Source organism: Phaseolus vulgaris, chromosome 10 (genome assembly GCF_000499845.2).
Source record: "Phaseolus vulgaris cultivar G19833 chromosome 10, P. vulgaris v2.0, whole genome shotgun sequence".
Taxonomy (NCBI): domain Eukaryota; kingdom Viridiplantae; phylum Streptophyta; class Magnoliopsida; order Fabales; family Fabaceae; genus Phaseolus; species Phaseolus vulgaris.
Window position 1 is genome coordinate 23,274,762 of NC_023750.2, and position 14,612 is coordinate 23,289,373.

The 14,612-nt window shown below is 35.0% G+C and overlaps 1 protein-coding gene across 2 annotated transcripts in view; it reads right to left on the reverse strand.

Moving 5' to 3' along the window:
• Positions 1-14,612, reverse strand: part of LOC137819676 (exocyst complex component SEC6) — a 37,904-nt gene that overhangs the window by 4,152 nt on the left and 19,140 nt on the right. For both annotated transcript variants that reach the window (XM_068623594.1, XM_068623595.1), the window contains 9 exons: positions 13,882-14,020; positions 13,728-13,772; positions 12,643-12,698; positions 10,446-10,554; positions 7,291-7,431; positions 7,004-7,183; positions 6,674-6,757; positions 6,490-6,576; positions 746-790 (listed from right to left, as the gene is read on the reverse strand). In XM_068623594.1, the coding sequence (XP_068479695.1) occupies positions 746-790; positions 6,490-6,576; positions 6,674-6,757; positions 7,004-7,183; positions 7,291-7,431; positions 10,446-10,554; positions 12,643-12,698; positions 13,728-13,772; positions 13,882-14,020 (886 nt within the window). The remainder of the gene's footprint in view (positions 1-745; positions 791-6,489; positions 6,577-6,673; positions 6,758-7,003; positions 7,184-7,290; positions 7,432-10,445; positions 10,555-12,642; positions 12,699-13,727; positions 13,773-13,881; positions 14,021-14,612) is intronic.

A 14,612-nucleotide genomic window follows, 5' to 3' on the forward strand; every position in this document is an offset into this window, starting at 1 on the left:
GTCATACACAACTCTTGATCATTTCTAAACAACTACACAAATTTGTCATGCACTTGGATAAACTTAAAATTCTGCAACTAAAATTTGTCATGTGGCTTCTATTTTTGTTTTTGTAAGCATGGTCATTGTAGATTAATGGAATCTCCCAAACATACATACAAGGGAATGATTTTTTTCTCAATTGAATTTTTTTTCATATCGCTGTCCTTTGTTTTTGCTCCAATATCAACTGTTAGGGAAGATTCTTTATCCTCCAAACTTCTAGTAATTTCATCTCTTCATCATAATGCAATGATTTATCAAATCATAATTTTTAATATATGCGCAAATGGATGTGATCTACAATAAACCGATGATCAATTCTGTATGTGATTAAGAATCCTCAACTACAAGAATAATGACAAAACTACAACCAATTTAAAACCTTGGTTTATATCATTTTGAATTTCACAAAAATGAGGCACAACTGGTTTCTAATCCACAATCATGCGATCTCATGATTTGTATCACATTGAAATATCTGATATTATTAAAATAATAAGTGTCAAAAAAACTGATACATATAAATATATGCTATAGAGAAAATTTCAGAAAATTCCATGAAGAATAAATGCTTGTAGAAGTCAAAGAAGATGAATGTCAATTAAATGCATCAATATTTCACTGAATAATTTCTTTACAAAAACAACACTCACACACACACGAGAGAAGTATTAGAATAAAAAAATTGTACACTCTTCCATACCTTAGCTACGTCAAGAAAACCCTTACAGGTATCTTCAAAATTAACCTGTAGTGAAACAGAAACACAAATACATAAAGTCAAGAAAATGATTGGGTAATTAATCATAAGTACGACAATCAGGTGAGTTTTAGACAATTTTGAAACAACCCAAAATTTTTGGAACAGAACAGGAAACTGATGGGTTAAGGGAATTTTCATCTTTGGGAATTTTCATCTTTGTGATACCCAAGAGGAAGACAAGCAAACAACATCAATCTAGAATTCTTAAACAGCTAAGTTAGTTGGGCTAACCAGTACCAGTTCTACTACAGGTAATTAACTAAACTAGGTATGCAAAAACATCACTACAAAGATTGCAACCCCAACTAGGTTGACACTCCTAACTATATCAATCATTTGCACAATACCTCAAATTTATTGAAAAAATAAAGAAAATAAAATAAATACAAACCAAGTGGTGGGTCTCCAGTCTCCAAAACAAGGCAATCGCCATTTGTATAACAAGAGTAGAGAAGGAGGACGGACGAAGGTTATTGTTTTTGTTGCATAATCAGGAGAATTATGTTATAATTAAGTGCAGATTCTATTTTATATTTATTAGGACAGATTTGTTAGTGATTTGATTTTATTTGATTTGTACAGCTTTAAACACTCATTATTTCTGGCTTTCATTGCCTATTATTTCTTTCTTTAATTAGGTTGTAAAACAGTCTATAAATAGAGACTGTAATCACATTTGTAAGATATCTCAGAAATATATTTCATCTATTTCTTTCCACTTGGTATCAGAGCTCCTGATCTAGGAGACTCTGCTTCCGCAATTTTTTTTTAGCCTTCATTGCTGTAATCATTTTCCTTGATAGCCTTCATTGCTGTAATCATTTTCCTTGACAGCCTTCATTGCTGCAATTTTTTTTTTGGACAGCCTTCATTGCTGCAACTTTCTATTTTCCTTATCCTTTCTTCATTCACCACCACCACCACCACCTTGCACCATTGACCGTTACTGCCACCGCCATTGACCACCCCCGACCACCACCACTGACCACCACTGCCGTCGCTTGCCGGAAACTGCCACTGCTCGCCGGAAACCGCCACCGGAAAATTTTTCCGGCGGATTTCTTTTTTTTGTGTGTGAACAGGATCAAATTTTGCCAATCTGAAAAACTCAGTTGGTTTTGAACTCTCATGGACTCCCTTAGTAAGCCATCTAGCTATTATTCCTTTACTATGAGTGGTAAGAGTTCTAGTTTTTTATCCTTTAATGCTTCTAGTACTGAAAATATCTGGATTATAGACTCTGGTGCTACTGATCATATGACACCTCATTCCTCTTCTTTTTCATCCTACACTACTTTATCCAGTAAGCCATATATTACTGTTGCTAATGGTTCCACTACCCCCATTAATGGTCGTGGTAACATTCACCTTCAACCTTCATTTCCTTTAAAAAATGTGTTTCATGTTCCCAAACTATCCAATAACCTCTTGTCTATTCAAAAGATTACCCAAGATTTAAATTGTGCAGTGGTATTTTTCCCTTCCCATTGTGTTTTTCAGGATCTTGCCACAGGGAAGACTATTGGAATTGCTAAAGAGCAGGGCGGGTTATATTATTTACAGCATGAAGAAAGTAAAAAGGGTGCTAGACTACAGGCACACACTTCTAATCTTCAGCAAGGTCGTGAATCTTGGTCATCCTCTCAGATATGGCTTCAACACAGACGTCTTGGTCATCCTCCATTTAGTACCCTAAAGTCCTTATTTCCTGTTTTATTTACAAAAGTGTCTGCTGAGTCATTTCATTGTGATGTTTGTCAGTTTGCTAAACACCATAGGACAACTTTTCCTCCCAATGGTAATAAAAGTTCTAAACCTTTTGATCTTATTCATTCAGATGTATGGGGACCTTCACCTATTCCTAATATCTGGGGTGCAAAATGGTTTGTTTCATTTATTGATGATTGTACTCGGGTTACTTGGATATTCCTCATGAAAGATAAGTCTGAAGTTTTTCACTTGTTTGTAAAGTTTTACAGAATGATTCAAACACAATTTGAAAGTCCAATTAAGAGATTGCGTTCTGATAATGGAAGAGAATATGTGAACCAAAACCTTTCCAAGTTCCTTGAGGAAAATGGAGTTGTTCATGAATTAACCTGTGTGGACACTCCTCAACAAAATGGGGTTGCTGAAAGGAAAAATCGTCATCTCCTTGAGGTTACTCGAGCTTTACTTTTCCAAACATCTGTTCCTAGATCTTACTGGGGGGAAGCAGTCCTGACTGCCGCTTATTTGATTAATAGATTACCCTCTCGGGTTCTAGAGGGTGTTACTCCTATTCAGGTTATGACCACATTGTATCCTTCTATTCCCATGTTGAATAGTCTTCAGAATCGTGTCTTTGGTTGTCCTGCTTTTGTCCATGTTCATAGTCCTTATCGGGGTAAGTTAGATCCTCGCGCCATCAAATGTGTCTTCATCGGTTATGCCCCCAACAAAAAGGGGTACAAATGTTATCATCCTCAAAGTCGTAAAGTTTATATTTCCAAAGATGTCACCTTCCATGAAACAGAGTCTTTCTTTCCTAGTTCTCAGCTTCAGGGGGAGAGTATTCAAGAAGTTGAGGACCTTGAGTTGCCACCTTTTCCTTTGTTGCAAGATTTCGTTCTTAGGGAGGATGACAAAGACCCTGCACCAACATCATTACCAGAGAAGAATAATGAAGACAAATATTTTGGAAAACAATATCAGCGAAGGCAACAAGAACCCGTCCTGGTCGAACAGCAACTACAATTGTCTGAACCGGAGGTAAGAACTCATACCAGTGAGACTCTTGAGGACACCTTAAATAATGGTTTTGAACCTAACCTAAATGATTTACCTATTGCCTTGAGAAAAGAAAAAAGATCTTGTGCCAAATATCCTATATCCCAATTTGTGTCTACAGAAAAACTTTCTATGCAGCATCAGAGTTTTCTTTCAGCTATTGATTCTATCAAAATCCCTACATCGGTACAAGAAGCCTTAAAAGATGAGAACTGGATTCGAGCCATGAATGAAGAAATGAGCGCGTTAGAAAGGAATGAGACTTGGGAGATTGTAGAGAGACCAAAAGATAAGAAAGCAGTGGGTTGTAGGTGGATATACACAGTTAAGTATAAGTCTGATGGCACACTGGATCGGTATAAAGCAAGGTTGGTTGCAAAAGGGTACACTCAAACCTATGGGATCGATTATGAGGAGACTTTTGCTCCAGTGGCAAAAATGAATACCGTCAGGATTATTCTCTCCCTGGCAGCACACTTTGGTTGGGCAATGCATCAATTTGATGTTAAAAATGCCTTCTTGCATGGAAGCTTGGAGGAAGAAGTATACATGGAGATTCCACCTGGTTATGGTATTGTTAATGAAGGGAATAAGGCGTGCAGACTTAAGAAGGCCCTATATGGTCTTAAACAATCACCTCGTGCTTGGTTTGGAAGGTTTACTCAAGCTATGGTATCTCTGGGGTACCGACAAAGCCAAGGTGACCATACTCTATTTATAAAACATTCTCAGAATGGTAAACTCACTCTACTTTTGGTCTATGTAGATGATATGATTATTACAGGTGATGATTGAAAAACAAAATTTGAGGGAGAGACTAGCGGCTCAATTTGAAATGAAGGATCTTGGGAAGCTGAAGTACTTCCTTGGGATAGAGGTTGCTTACTCGAGACAGGGCATCTTTATTCCTCAAAGGAAATACATCCTTGATCTTCTCAAAGAGATTGGTAAGTTGGGTTGTAAGCCCACTGGAGTGCCAATAGAGCAAAATCATAGGATTGGGAATGATGAGGAAAACCCAAAAGTGGAGAAGACACAATATCAAAGACTTGTGGGAAAACTCATTTATCTTTCACACACTAGGCCAGATATAGCCTATGCAGTTAGTGTGGTTAGTCAATTTATGCATGATCCAAGAGAAAGACACTTGCAGGCAGTAGATAAAATTATTCAGTACTTAAAAGCCTCTCCAGGAAAAGGATTGCTATTCAAAAAGGGGGAAAACTTATCCATGAAATTATATACTGATGCTGACTATGTAGGATCGATTGTTGATAGGAGATCCACCACAGGCTACTGCATGTTCTTGGGTGGAAATCTGGTGACATGGAGGAGCAAGAAGCAAAATGTAGTTGCAAGATCAAGTGCAGAGGCAGAATTTAGAGCCATGGCTCAAGGGGTGTGTGAACTATTATGGATGAAGATCATACTTGATGACCTAAAAATAAAATATGAAGCTCCTATGGGTTTGGCATGTGATAATAAGTCCGCTATCAGTATTGCACACAATCCGGTTCAACATGATCGAACAAAGCACGTAGAGATAGACCGACACTTTATTAAAGAGAAGTTGGATGATGGTCTTATAGCCACTGAGTACATCCCTTCAAGACTCCAATTGGCAGATATGTTTACTAAGGGACTTCCCACAAAACAATTCGAAGATCTTACTTGCAAGTTGGGAATGATAGATATACATTCACCAACTTGAGGGGGAGTGTTGCATAATCAGGAGAATTATGTTATAATTAAGTGCAGATTCTATTTTATATTTATTAGGACAGATTTGTTAGTGATTTGATTTTATTTGATTTGTACAACTTTAAACACTCATTATTTTTGGCTTTCATTGCCTATTATTTCTTTCTTTAATTAGGTTGTAAAACAGTCTATAAATAGAGATTGTAATCACATTTGTAAGATATCTCAGAAATATATTTCATCTATTTCTTTCCACTGTTTTCAATGTGGCCAACAATTTTGGGCATTCCATGGGCGTATTGAAAGGAAGTTAAGAGTGCTTATGTTGGAGGAGGATGAAGGAGAATCAAAAGAAGAAATATTAGAAAAGGTTGAATTATGGAACCAAAGTTAAATGTTGATCAGGAAGGCACAGTTTCCTTTAAAAACAAAGATGCTACTGTACTAGGAGGTATTATAGGAAGTTTCTTATAAGGCAATTATTAAAGTAATAATTCTGAAATAGTAACCGAGTAGATGATGTGAATGATGAAGTTGTGCAAGACATGGATCAGCAGGTGGGCTAACTAAGGGGAAAACTAGTTATGCAAGCTTAACACACAAGAAACAGAAACAACTATGGAGATAGTTATACAAGCTTAGCCGGTGGTATGCTAATAGGAGAACAGGATATGATGGGGAACAGCTAGCCATTTTTGTGGTGGTTTTGGAAGAAAAATCGTTTTGTCTTAGGAACCTAGGATCTGGGTTTTCCATTTGGAAGAACTTGGACTCATCAAGAATAATATCTTCCTTACACTATTTTGTTCTATATCAATTATTTAAATGGTTTAAAAAAAAATCGGATAACGATGATTTGGCTGCGAGAGGGAGGCTATGCACATTGGTGAGTCACTACCAACTATCCAAGTCATCCAATGCAGCAAGGACTCAAAACATAGAATCCTGAACTTGAGAGCCGATTCTTGAGAAATACGTCATATTTCTGTTACAATTTTGTTAATAATTCAGTGCAGTGTTGTTATGTTCTTTTTTGAGAATGACAAATTGATAAGAAAGAAAACCTCCTCATTCACAACATGCATCAAAGAAAGAATATACATGATCTTTCCCGACAAAATTTAAAGAACTTTAGTTCCCAAAGACTATGTCAATAACCAACAGTTGCAAGTTAATGAAATTAGGAAAAACAACAAAATCCCAGAAGTTCAAACCTGTTCAGCATAAATCTGTGGAAGGGCTTCTATGGTGCTATTACTTAGCTCCATTGCAAGGTCATAGCAACGCAAATTGTTGTTAATCTAAATAAAATGTTGTATTGAATGTCATTTTATAAAATAAATAAAAAATCCTACGCTGAAACAATAAGCCAACACTTGCAAAAAAAATTACACTAACCATAGCGCATAAAGGTTCCAGACCAATTTCAGAAGCTGGCTCTTCAAGTCTCTTCTTTTCAGCTGCTTGAAAATCAATCATTACCTGTAAAAACACATAGTATAACCTAGGATACAAAGCTACTAATATAAGCAGTAAGCACTACATAATATCTTTGAGGACAAGTTCATAGATTTCTGGTGATATCCTCCCAATGATGATATGTTGCACTCAAGTCTCAAATACTAAGTTTCCTCCAGTTTTCCTTTATTTACCTAGAGTTTAGTTTTCAAACAGATAAATGTATAATAAGCATCAGTTACGCTACATCCATATCTTATCTGATATTACCTGAATGGTTGCCAGGGCAATTCTGTATAACATGAGATCAGTGCTATTATCCCGAACAATTTGCACTTGCTCACCAAGTATCCTGAAGAGATCAACAGCAGCAGGAGTATATAACTTCCCATCTTCAGTTTTCTTTGGGGGCTGAGTTCTATCTGCCTCTAAAATATTCAAGTACCATTTCTGAAAATATTAAGAATAAAGCTTAGTCCTTTTGTATGATAAAGAAATTACCCAAGAAACATCTTAGATTACTAAAGCTAAAAAATAAGCAAGATAGTTAGGATTACCCTAGTTGTAGCTTGCATTCTCTCAACATAGGAGTTCATTAGAGGATCCATTGAACCACTCTCAGAACACACTTGGGCTAGAGACTCATCAACTCCAAGCCCAATCAGATTATCTTGATATTCAACCACCCAACCAGTTACCTGTTTCGTAAAAAAAATGTAAGCATATGTATTTTTTTCCCATAAAACATTCAGAGCAATAGAGTATACTTATATATGTATATTGCTGAGTCAGCACATAGTCAGTGTTAGTTAACCAACAATCAGTCTGTTATGCTAGTTGGAATTAATTGGATTATCCAGTTGTCATTCTATTATGACAGCTGGAATTGATTGGGGTTAGGTCTACCTCGTAGCCCAAGCTATTTCTCTATATAAATAACTGAGCTCAATGCTCTCTGTGTGTAATCAATTCATTTTACAATTTAACAAAATTTCACTTTCCTTTTTCACAGTTTCTCTGACTTATTTAAGGTAATCTGAACTTTCAAAGCCCTATCATGGCTACTGATCCTTTTCTCACTCAACCTCTGAATCCAGATCCACTTGTGCTGTACCACCAGATCAGCTTTCTCGGGCAAATTCCAGACAGTACTCCAATCAGTTATGCCTATCATATTACAGAGAAACATGACTAACAATCTTCTTGTATGGAGACAATAGGTTGAACCTGTTCTCAATGCATGTTGCCTTCACCAATTTGTTGTTAGTCCTCAGATCCCTCCACAATTCCTTTATCAAGCAGATTCTGATGTGAATGTTGAAAATCCAGCACTTCTTTGGGAACATCAAGGACCAACAGTTTTTGTGTTGGCTTCAAACTCCACTCTCTGGAGCTGTTCTTTTTTCAGGTCATTTGGTTGTGTCCACTCATGGCAACTATGTGAGGAAATACATAATCATTTTCAGGAAAGACTAAAGCTAAAACTCGTACATCACAATACAAGGCGATAACCCTATTGCTCAATTCTTTTATGTGAATAAAAGCTATTGTTGATTTGACACTTTTAATTGGTGAATCAATTTCTTCTCAAGAACAGCTTGATAAAATTCTTGAGGGCTGTCCTATGAATATGAATCTCTGGTCACTCTGATCAATAGTAAATCAGATATGTTCAACTTTTAAGAGATTGAGTCGATACAGTTAGCTCAAGTGCCTTGAGAAAAACAAGGAAAGCAATAAATATCACATTGACTCTGAATCTCACTTAGACACCTTCAACTCCAGAAACACCTTCAATTTACATAGAACAACACCTCTAATCAATCTTTCCAACCATATGTTACCAACAGTGGAGGACGACGCTCTTATAATTTTCACGGTTGTCATTGTGGCTTCTCTGGTAAAGAGGAGGGCATGACAACAAATCAAAAAGTTTATTATCAGGTTGGTGACGAGTATGTGTTATCATCGTTTTAATCCTGCGTACATTCCAGAATTATTAGAATGTGTGGATCAATATCAGAATTTCTATTAAGAACCTCTTCTCAATTTGTTGCCTACGTGATGTTGCTCTTCAAAATGTTCAATACACCATACCACAGGAACCGATACAAAGTTATCTTCAGGCTTATTTAGCCAATTGAGTACCTCCTAAGCTGTCTAAGAACTAGTATGTGGACTTGGGAGCCACTCATTACATTACTGTGAATCATCAAAACATGGTTAATAAAGTTCCTAAAACTGGCAATGAACATGAATGCCTAGGGCATGGTCGAGGTTTGCCTACTCCCCATTTAATGTCTCATTAAACCTCAAGTTGATAATCAGTTCACCTTCAAGGTGTTATGGGTCAAGATGGTCTCTACGCTTTTCCTCATCTTACTCAGCCCTTCTCCAAATTTTCTCCCACTTTTGTTCATGGCTCTTCTGTGTCTAAAATACATGCTACTAATGTAAATAACACAAATTCCAATGAACTTTTCTTTTGAATAAATACCTAGGTCATCCAAATTCTATTGTCTCATGTAATGTTTCAGTAACGAATAAAACCTTGTAGGAATTTTGTGTTGCATGTTGTATGAGAAAATCTCACTGACTCCCCTCTTCTCCTTATACAACAATTTATTTTGCTCCACTTGAATTATTTTCTAGTTACTTCTCCAGGCTTGCACATGTGCCTTCTTCTGTGGATACTACCAGCATATCACCTTTGTAGATGACTTTAGCCATTAGAGTTGGATTTACTTTATCAAATAGAAATTTAAAACACGCACTATGTTCAAACAATTCAAATCTTTAGTTGCAGTGCAATTTAATAGGCAAATTAAAAGTCATCAAACAGATTGGTAGGTGAATTCGGGCCATTTACCCAATATCTAAATGAACTTGCCATGAGTCATACACTCCTATCGTATGTCCTACACATTACCTAAATGGTGTGGTTCAAGTGTTAGTGTTACCAAATTGTAGAAATAGATCTCACTCTTTTATCAAAAACCTCCAAGCCTCTACCCTATTGGCATCATGTGTTTCACACAACAGTATACCTTACTAATGGACTACCCTGTATTTCTCAAAACCACTCTACCTTATCAAGTCATTCTTCAAAGGCCTCCAGATTATAAGTTAATCAAAGTTTTTGGTTGTGCATGTTTTCCACATATATGAAGCATTGACTACTCAGAAACGTGTTGGACCGGATCAATTTTTGGGAGCACATGTCTCTGATTTTTGTTGAAGAGCTTAGCTAAGTCAGAGAAGCAACACAAGCAAAAAGAATAAGGAGAAGAAATTTGCCACTGCCACTGCCACCACCAACATGGTGTTCAAAGCTGCCACTGCAACTTCCACGAAGAAGCTCTCTAATTACTATTACATCCAGGAAGATCTGCAAGCAACAGTGTTTTCACCGTTCTATCATGCTCCACACTCTAAGATTCTCCTCTCAATTTGACTATTACCACAAGATTACCTCTCCAGAATCTTCTTTTTTTCTCTTTTCCCTAGTGACATACAGTTCATTTAATGTTAATAATAATATCACATAACAACGTAGTGTTTAATACAGATGAATTGGAAGGATAGTAACTTATTTTACCCATATGCCACAAACTTGGAAAGTTTAAGGCTGGCTCTCCTTTATCTAGGACAAATATGACATTCTAAGCAAGTGACAACATGTTATGCATAAATAACAACTCCAGAAAAATACCTTTAATATCTCAATGTTCGTTAATTCATTTGCCCTGTCGCTAAGCAATCTTAGCATCTGAATAAACCTCTCAGTGTAAAGATTTACCATCAGTTGGAATATTTCATATCTGCCAGGATTAAAAAATGAATTAGAACAGATGAAACATGTACATAAAGAAACCTGATGTAAATAGCAGATTATTAGAATAAAAAAATATTCTCAATATTTCCATAGTAATTAGGAAAAAATATCTTCAGTTCAGATTCTTTAGATTCTTCCTATTTATTTCAGCATATTTTTTATTTCCTTTTTAAGTTTTTGGTTACTACAAATAGAGATGATGAGAATGTAATTTGTGTGATTGATATCAATAAAATAATTCTTTACTTTTCAAGTTGGTATTAGAGAGCCCTGTTTCCATTGCCTTGTTAACCACCGTCACCACCACTTTTCGCCATCATCGTTGAGTTTAGTGGTGGGAGAAAAAGGTGTGTCCCACTTGCTGCCACCACAAACAGGGTCATCGGGACCTCTTGAGCACCAAGGGGTGGTGTCTAATTTGAATCTGATTTGGTTCCATTGCCAAACATGGTTCTTTATTTTGTTACAGATCAAAGTGATAAAGGTTACATTGCCAAACAGCTCTTAAATGTGTATTTATTGGTTATCCTCCTAAGAAAAAAGGGTACAAACGTTATTATCCTAAGAGCCATCATGTTTATATCACTATGGATGTCACCTTTCATGAAACAACCCTCTACCAATGGTTTTGTTTGACAGTGCTAGATTAAGTTCTTCAAAGAGAAAAAGAAAAAACCAATGCATCATTTGAAGAACTTGTTATGATATAGTATAGTAATAAGGAATGTGAGGGCTTTAGGCTCAACCAATTAGTTAGTCATTGTGCATGCATCCAATATAAAGGGTACAAGAATTGAACAGTTCAAGTATTAAATATGGTTAGATTAGAATAGAACATGTTAATATCTGTAAGATAGACATTACAGCATATGTATTAATGATTGATCCCCTTTGTACTCTAACACGTAATAAAAAAGTAAACAGGTGCCTCTAAGAGCAACTCCAATGGGAGTTTCCCTTCCCATTCACCCAGTAAAGAGAAATCCAGTCCATAATATTTGTCATTGGAGAGTAACTTTGTGGGACCCATTTAAGTTTTCGGTTTCTCATTCTCTACACAAAAACTGTTTCTTATCTGCATATTGCGGGCCCTTAATATAATACTGTTTTTAAATATTAAAATATTTAACTTTAGGACAAAAGCTTTCCATTTTTATATGCAGGGAAGTGTCACAATTTTGGCACACATTTTTTGTTGGTGTCTCGGAATTTTTTGGCATGAGTTGGCTCACAGTTTTTTTCATTTATTGTAATTTATATTTTCTTAGAGAGACTGGAAAAGAGAAATTTTATTAATTGTCGAACAACACAATGAAATGAATATGACAAGTAGTTATAGTATTTGCACCGTTCAGCAGTTGCACTACTGTAGGAACCTACGTGCTACAGTTTAGCACTGAAATATTACAATGAACAGTTGTACACTAACATACAAGCAAATATCTGGACAGCTCGACAGCGGTATTCTAACAATTCTTACTAACATATTTTTACTTCCATGTATAAATTAGAAAGGAACGTTCAACTTTGCATGTACTTTAAAAGCTGTTATTAATTTTAATTTGTATAACATTTTATGTATATTAAATTTTAAAATTAATTTACATTTAATTAAAATGTGTTGTATTTTTTATTATTTAATAATAAAAATTAAATATTAAATTTACATGTGTATAATTAATGATTTGATTGTATTAATGACTGATTCCCTCTGCACTTCAGTATGTTATTATGGATAATACACACACCTGTAGCTCAGACACAACATTAGTTATCCTTGGACCCATTCTAAGTAACTAGTAAAACATTTTGTACTCCATGTCTCACATTTTCTGTTTTTCCTTTCTTTTCCTATCACATTTTAAAATACTCTTATATTCCACAAAAACCTACTCACCAGAAACACTAATTTGAATTTTTTTTAAACTTTTGATAACATAAAAAGCACATGCCATACATAAACAGGGAGAAATTATAGAACATCAAAAATCTTAAAATGACAGCTTTAATTAGCAGAAAGTTGGTCCAAAAGCTGTGAAGATTGAAAAGGTAGTATATTCAATGTAGAGCAAACCTTGGAGGAAAGCAGGGGGCTACGTAGTCATAGACATCTCCAAGCTCTTCCCCAATCTATATGCCACTCAAGAAAAAGGGTTCCATCAGTAATAGAGAATAATACTGGATCTCACGTACAGAAAGCTGCAAATGATATGATCTTTTGAATAATTACATAACAATTGTACTGTAAATGAGAGATCACCAAAAATATAGAATTCCTTCATAGCATACACCTGTTGGTATAACTGACTTTGGTGCGTCAAAATAATTGACAGAAGGAGTGGGGAAGAGGGTGAGTGAGAAAATTTATTATTAAAATAAAACTATACAATATAATTTTCAACCTAATAATATATCAACTTATACAAATATGAATATAATAAGTGAAACAAGATCCTCGCATTGCACTTGCATGACTAACAGCTTTAAAATAGTTAAGGAGTATACACGACATTTAAAATTTTAAGTGTGGAGAAGATACATCATTTAAAATGGGATATATGGAAGCCCTTCCTCATTCATTTCCAATTAAAATATAAGAAAGTTTACTCAAATGATAGTTTATATATAACTCTTAACAATATGGTTTCATAAAGAATGGTCATTACATTTTGGTAAACTGTTATAATGCTGTCCTTCCAGAACGGAATCCATTCTTTACAGGTGAAGCCAAGTCTCAATCCCAATTGTCCAATCTTTACCAAGCATAAACTTTAAAATACAATGACTAGCTAAAAGTTAGTTATGCAAGTCCATCAAATACCTAACTCAATCACATTGAGATATGAGCATTAATCGATAGTTTTAAATTACTTAATTGATTACAGCTAATTGTTTCTACCACCTAAACAGGATATCCTATCATAAATATCTAATATATTCCAACACTTTTCAAGTAAATGTGTATGCATCATTATGCTAAGCTTATCAAATATATTGTTGAGCCAGGTATCCAAAGGCCTAATTTAAATTGTCCCGAGGTTGATCATTAGAGTATACAAATGTTTTTGCAATCTGCCTAACAGAAAGTTATAAATGTTAATATGTTATAAATGCTTTTACAAGTAAAAAAATCAGAAGCTAAAAATTAGTCAAACATACCACTCGTGCTTCCTCTAAAGCTGCTTTCAAGTCCTCAAACACAAACTGATTCATAAACGAGATTAACAGTGAGTTACATAAAGAGTAGCAAATTTACATTCATAATATTATATTTGTAGCAGGAGAGGGAACATATAGAACAGTAAGATCAAACCTCACTGAGAAGCTTGTTAAACCGTCCTTCTACAGTCATCCTTATTTGCTCATAGCATTTATCCTTGTAGCCTTTCCCCTGAACCTTAAGTTTTTGCTGTGTTAAATTTTTTGAAGAACCCATTGTGCTTGTCGATTTTCTGTAATTAAGTCTCATGGTAAAACATGGGAATAAACAAGAAAGTTCTAAATTGCGTACTAAATCTAGAAAAGTTTTCTCAATATGTTTTATGTGACATTCCAAGAAAGCCGAGAATATTAGAAAAATATAAAATTTAATAAACGTAATCATAAAAATTAAATAAAATTACTGAGTCGTTTATATCAAGAACAATGAACACATTAAAAAGCATTTTAGGCAAATAGTTCAATTCTAAAATAGTTCAATTTAAAAAGTTGAAATTAAAGAAAGAAATAGTGAATCTTCCCATACCTCAACAGGGGAAAAAAGAATAAATACATAAATAAATCAATGAAGTCTCTTCTCAACATGTAACATGTACCAATTTCCTTTTAAAATAAAATATTTTTCTAATAGAGTGTGGGTAAAATTTAAATTACCAGGAAAATAAAGCATTGAAGTAAAAGCTAGAACCCATTATAATGCAATGGGGAGAAATTATGCAACCAACTAAACGTCAAAGACAGACAAGCAATGTCTGGAACAAAAATGAGCTAAGGCAAAGACTCAATGATGAAAAATGTAAAGAGAAAAGAAAACAACATTGTACC